The sequence below is a fragment of the Pteropus vampyrus genome, unplaced genomic scaffold, assembly GCF_000151845.1.
Source record: "Pteropus vampyrus isolate Shadow unplaced genomic scaffold, Pvam_2.0 Scaffold16, whole genome shotgun sequence".
Lineage (NCBI taxonomy): Eukaryota > Metazoa > Chordata > Mammalia > Chiroptera > Pteropodidae > Pteropus > Pteropus vampyrus.
The window spans coordinates 835,648-842,818 of NW_011888797.1; the positions used below are offsets into that span (position 1 = coordinate 835,648).

A 7,171-nucleotide genomic window follows, 5' to 3' on the forward strand; every position below is an offset into this window, starting at 1 on the left:
ATAGTTTTCTTAAGATTTCATAAATAACAAAACCATATGCTTAAAAAGTCCTGAGTTCAAAGCTGTTGCAAGTTGCAGGATAAATCTACATTGGATATAAGACCTTCAGTGTCATAACAAATATATTAAACTATATTAAAGGAATCATCCATTGTGCATGAATTTGATTGTAAAATATGAAAGGATTTTTATACTTTTGTACCGTCACACATTAAACAATTTTATTTTAATATACGCATGCATATATATACACACATATAAATGTTAAAGGAGAGTCCATCAACAAATTGAGAACATTAATTAAAAGGCTAGGTGAGAACATTGGTAAAAGTATTCTAATCTTGATTTGTTAGATTAAATACAGTAAAAAAAAATTTTTGAAAAGGATACCGCATCTCAAGTAAATCTATAGATCTAATGCAATAACAATTTAAAAAAATGAAATTCTACCATTTGCAATGACATGGATAGACCTGGAGGTTTTTTATGCTGAGTGAAATGTCAGATAAAGATAAATACCATATGATTTCACTTATATGTGGAATCTAAGGAACAAAAAGAGCAAACTAATCAAAAACATTCATAAATATAGAGGACAATCTGGTGATGGACAGAGGGGAGGGAGTTAGGGGGCTGGGAGAAAGGGGTGAAGGGTTAAAGAAGTACAAATTAGGAGCTGATAGATGGTCACGGGGATGGGGAACATGGCATAGGGAATGCAGTTAGCATTAATGTATTGGTTAGGGAGAGAGCCAGAGGAGAGAAAGAGCAATTAGAGGGATCGTTTTATAAACTATAAAAATGTCTAACCAATGTACTATATACTTGAAACTAATACAATAAGAAATTAAAAAATCTCAAAAGAATTTTTTTAAACTCAACGATAATTATAAAATATAAATTTTTTAAAGAAAGCAATCATGTCATCTAACAGTTTTAATGTAAGAATGATTTCTCCTGCCACATATTTTATATAAAAATATCAAAACTGAGTCAAGTGGCTTTAAAAATAGAAAAATGGAAATAAGAGATTTCAAAAGAAAACATAAACCAAACAGGATAAAACATAATAAGGAATGTGAGTTGTTGTCCAATGGAAAGTCACAGAATAATAGATATTAATATATACAAAACACATAGAGCCATATTTGGAATTTGTTAAAAGAAATTCTAGATGAAATGAATTAAACAAAAAATAAGACTGAGAAGTTTAATGAATTTGTTAGTTTGAAAAACTATGCGACATATACAAACATACAAAATAAAAGGAGGAAAACTGCAGACTGGGAAGCATTTTGTGGCACATGAAATGACTAAAATATTAATATTCAATATTTATCAAAGCAATACCACTCTTCACAGAAAAGTAGCCAATTAAAAATATCTAATACTAAAAAATTTTAAGCCAATAGCAAGTTGCTACCAATACTACTAAGTCTAATAAAATTAAATTTAAAAAATAAAAGTAAATGTTAGTAAAGTGGTAGAGAACCAGATATAGTCATATATTATTGATGGCATTGAGCCCTAATGCTTTCTAATATATTTTTAAAAATATAAAATGCAAGGATGTTAATTTCATAAAACAAAAAATATATATAAAAGCATTCAATTATTGGTAAACTGGTAAGCAGATGAGAGTATATTATTAAAATAAAATCTTTCTTAATTTTTCTTAATTTCTGTTCTCCTATACCCTCGAGGTAAAACTTCATATGTAAAAACTATAAGAGAAGAAATGAAACCATAGAATATACACATTTGTTCACTGTTTCATTCAACTACTACTTAATTCTGACAATATACCAGGAACCATGTTGGCATCAGACCATAGATGATGAGCAATACATAGTCTCTACCTTTATGAAGCTCACAGTTGAGTATATATTGACAACAATTATGTATTGGTTAGGATAAATTGTCTTAAAGTCTTATAAATAGTTCATATTAAGGTGAAGAGACTCTTTTAGTACTATATGCTGACCTGAATATCCTGTTTAGTTCTCCACAATAAATTAATATTGGAATTTTGATCAAATTGTGACACAGACATGAAAATGGTTTCATAGACACAATTCCTTCATATTTGTTGTAAAAACAGGAAATAACACTTTTGAGATATAACACTTCTGAACAATTACTGTGAATTATTTCCTGTCCTAGACTATTTTTCCACCCATGTGCTATGTAGTTACACATATGTACCTTTACCATTACACTGTTTTTTTGTACTAAGTGCTTTTTCATTTTCGTGTAGAAATAATTTCATTGTGGGTTCAAATTTCCTAACTCTGTCTTATTTTACTTAGTTCTGAAACTCCTCTAAGGGTTTATGGTCCATAGCATACAGAAGGAAGTTGAATGTGATACAGTAGAAACAAAATTGACAATGACTAGCAAAATGGTTTCAAAATTGTAGGCAATGTTTTAGTATTCTGGTCTCATTTTTTAATTGCACTGCATAATCCTCAATGGCACACATTAGCTTGCTGTGTTCCATTGTGCTAAGAAAAAAAAAAAATCACTGACTATGCTTTTAAAGAGCCCTAATATGTTTCCTTATAAATCATTTTTCCCTATTATTTTAAAATAAATTGTGATTTAATTTCAAAATAGCATTCTTTAAATGAAATATTTCAGGATCGCAATATTAAAACCTCTTAAACAACTCCATACTTCTGGAACCAGCATTGTGACCAAATTAAACAACCACACAAAATTATGTAAAGTATGTCCTTGCATATGCATATATTTAGAACAAGTTATGTAAATATGTTACTCACCTTAACTAAAAATTACAAAGTGAACAAGATACTAATTAGATCTTCAGAGGGGGAAACGAGACTTACTTAAAAATGTAGGCAACTGTTTTTGTTTTATGGTACTTTAAGAAAAGCAAACCGTTACCTGTGCAAGAATAGGAAAGCCAAGGTTCCTACATCCATTACAGGGAGTTAATGCTTCCCAGAGTCCTGAGGGTCCACAAGTGTTTTCAACATCATCTTCTTCTTCCACTTCTCCTGGTGACAAATTTATTGTAGATGAAGTTCTCTGAAATTAAATTTATATTATACCAATATATTATATCAATGTTGTTTAGATATCTTAACATCAATTAAATTACATAAATTTCTTACAGTGTAGTTAGCAAGCAAAATTCAGCTTAATCCTAGCCATAGTTATGTGGCTGTACCACATGAACCAGCCAAAAAAAAAAAAAAAAACAGGTATAATTCAATTTTAAATTGAAGGTGAAAAAAACTGAGTGAGAAAGACCGATAAGATATAAAGTTGACCCAGAATAATAGTTGAATAGTAACAAATGAGAAAAATTTTATAATTTCTAAATGTAATCAGAGGAATAGCATGGAATACTTTATCGAAATAAAAATTGCTTAAAAGCCCATTTTTTCCACAATGTCACCAAAAATGTATTTTCTTTTTGGGGGGCGTGGGGGTGGAGGTGGGGGAGAGATTCCTGAAATTTTATATTACACATGTAAAGGGGGGTAATACTTTTAAAATTTATCATAGGACTTCCATGTTGAACATACATATTTACTTTTGCTACTTCCAAAACCCCACTAAAATGACAGCAAAGTGTTCGTAAAAATGGTCTAAACCAGAAGGACAACGACAGCAGGAAAGATGTTAGCAGATGAGCGATATCAAGAAAATTTCTGAATAATGATAGACAGATGGGTAGGAATTACCTGATTTAGCAAATTTGAGAAAACTGAAAGCAAAGTGACTGCAAGAGGAAAGACCAAGAACCAGGCAGTCCTGTTCATGACTCAGCACCTTCGAAAGGGCTTCATAATTTAAAAGATTGATGATTTATGAAGGTGTAGGGGCAAGTGGGGCTAAAACAGGATGGAAACTATATATCAGAGGAAGTTAGACTCGCATGCTCATCTCCTTCTCATCCAGCCAAGAAACTGAACCTTTACCACCTGACAAAAAATTGGAGATTTACCTTCTGGTGAGGTTGAAGCAAAGGGATTATAAATTCTAAGAATCCATGTACAGTGAGAAGAGCACCTATCTAAAAACAAAAGAATTAAGTAAATATCTATATACTAAATGAAGATTCTCGACCCACCCCAGTGCCTTCCCACATTTGCCTTAGAGAATATGGCATCTAGATTTATATACCCTACATAAGAGACTAGAATATATACCTTTCTGTAAAAATTAACTTCCTCACATAAATGATCTATAAGAACCTAGTAAAATGGTGGGGGGTCTATGCCTTAACACTTACTGTGAAGCCCACCTTTCAACAAACTCCACTCACATATAGTTTCTAATTTTTGGTTAAATTCTAACAAGAATCCAAAGATCACCAAATATTTGAAGGAAGCCTTTAACAGAGACCAAACATAAATATACAGAAAAAAGTTATAAATAGCATCCTCAGAAAGATATTTGCATCACTGAAACAAGAGCAGAATGCTACAGCATAAATACCTAAAATCCAACAGAAGATTTGGAAAATAAGCTTGAGAAAATTTCCCAGAAGATAGAACAGAAGATGAAAAGAAGTTGCAAGTTAACAAAACTAGGGGATCAAACTAAAAGGTCCATGTAGAGATAGTAGGAAATTATCAAAGAAATAATACAAGAAATTTTATTAGCACTGAAGAAAATTTCCATATTAAAAAAGAGCCTACTGAATGTTTAGCAGAGTGAATAAAAATAAAAAGAACACAGTAAGTTTGTCTAAACATCTTCAGAATGTAGTGTTCATCACAACACTGATGGATTTTGATTATCGGAGTTAATAAAGACATTTTATATGTGGAATTGTAAATAGCACCCACTCCCCCACCAAAGTTGTTTCTTTTAAAAACAGAATATAAGACTTTGTAAGACTGCTTGTTGGCACTCGCATCTTAAGTTTCCCTTTATTGATTGTCGATAACTGAGAAATTATGAAATTAAATAGTTCCCAAATCATTTACTGTCTATAAGATACCATAATAATATTAACTACAATCTATTGAGCACTATTATTTATTAATTTACACAACAACCCCTTGAAGCACATACTAAACTAAAGCATAGAGAGGTCAAGTAAAACCCACGGTCACAGAGCAAGTAAGTGGCGAAAACTGGATTCCAACACAGACTGTCTGATGCTAGAGCTTACCTTAACCTTAACCACTCTAGAGCTTACTTCTTTAACCACTATTATGTGGCTTCTCATTCAGCACAATAACCTGTAAAAAGCAGTATATTGAACAGCCAAGCTAATGCAACTGCAGTTTAAATCAAAGAAATATATTTGTTAATATATTTCTGCTACATGACACTCGCAAAAGCATTTTACTATCTGTGAGATCTAGTGAAAATTTCTGTAGTTTGGTACATAGTAGTCCATACTTTCATAAATACACATTTCTCAAATCAGTAATACAATCACTGGGATTTTTGATCCTACAGATCATCTGGGTGAAAAAATCTTGGGATGTCTAAAGTCTTAATAGAGCAAGAACATCCATATGTGTTTGATCGACACTGTCTACAAAAATGAACGAATGATCAAATAGGCATTTCCTTCATCAACTCATGATCAGTTATTGGTTTGACCATCAAGGTTGATGTGGCATGGCACTATAAATCATTTCATACTTGGATAAGAATATTTGACATTTCATAGGTTAATCAGTTTTTTCTTCCTCTATCTTTGTCTCCTCCCCAAAGAAAAACTCTGTTTATGTCTCTTCCCCACTCATAAATCACCAGTTACTTCTCATTGCACAGCAAGTAATATAGATTCCTTAATCTGGCTTCAAGATTCCACAGTCTATTTTTCTGTCTTTTTCTTACTCTATTATATCCACCCCAGACTGTAACCAAATGGAATTGTTTAACTTTTCCTAATTATGCTCCGTGCTTTTATTAATGCCTTTCATCTTACTTCCCTGTATAGCAGGTACTGGTTAAGAGTTTAGACTCTAAAATTAGTTCTGGATTCAAGTTCAACTCTCCGGTTAGCCTACTTTTTAGTGTGATTTTCATCAGATATGACCACTGTCAGCCTCACTTACCTTATCTATGCAATGGGAAAATAACATATTAGGACTTCCCTCAGAATTTTTCTGGATAATTAATTGAAGTAATGAATCTAAAGTACCTGACACATAATAAGGTTTTAATAAATATTAACTACCATTTTAGCTATTATTCTCTTATAATCCCATTGATTCCTCAAAATACATTTCAGATTTCACCTCTTACATAAAATGTTCCAGATTTCTCACTAACAGAAATGATGTTGCTCTCTTCTGAATGCCTATATCTCTCTGTGTGAGTTTGTGTATTATATTTCACATACATTTTGAAATAATAGATGGCATAATGGCAAAAAAGCATCAGCTTTGAAGTCATATAGATACATATTTAAATCCTGGCTCTGCCTCTTGCAAGCTGTGTGACTGAGCAAATCACATAACCTTATTAATCCTCAGCTTCTTTATCTGCAAAGTAGGCACAATCATAATTTGTACGTGATAGAGTAAAATTTATTACTTGACAGTGGCCGGTACATAAAAAATAATCAATAAATATTGTGATTTTTATTATTATCTTTATCCTGAAAGAAATGTGGACACACACATAGCACACACACACACACACATGCACAAGTATGGCTTACTTATCCTAGTTAATTGTAAGTTATCTGAAAGCAAATATTGCCTACTCACATTTGTGTCTCTTACATAATGGAATTTAATACTTGTTGAATAAATCATTAAATGAATGAACTTAAAACTGTAATTTTCATTTGGCTACCTAGAAAATTTTACCAATATTAAGGGCTGTATATAATTGCATCACCAATCTCGTTATTGTTAATTTTATTTTCTATTAGCTATTATCAATACCATTAGCAGAAATAACAAAATTTATCAGTGGTTTAGTACTGCCCCCTAAAGACAGAATATAAAGTAGCTGTGTAAAACCATAATTTTCCACTTCACTGCTTTACAATTAAAGATGCCTAAGAAAGATATTTATCAAACTAAATATAATCCTTAATTATACATGGGAAAGAAGCCCCAAGAGCATATGAACTCAGAGTTTTCTTTACTTCAAATGACTTTTAAACTGGAGATCTGTGTCCCTAAATTTCTAGATGTCAGAAAATTCTTCCATAGAAGAGATT

The 7,171-nt window shown here is 31.6% G+C and overlaps 1 protein-coding gene across 1 annotated transcript in view; it reads right to left on the reverse strand.

Annotated features, from left to right (window-relative positions):
* Positions 1 to 7,171, reverse strand: part of ANKS1B (ankyrin repeat and sterile alpha motif domain containing 1B) — an 874,817-nt gene that overhangs the window by 661,327 nt on the left and 206,319 nt on the right. The window contains exon 9 of the mRNA XM_023527446.1: positions 2,908 to 3,051. Within this exon, the coding sequence (XP_023383214.1) occupies positions 2,908 to 3,051 (144 nt within the window). The remainder of the gene's footprint in view (positions 1 to 2,907; positions 3,052 to 7,171) is intronic.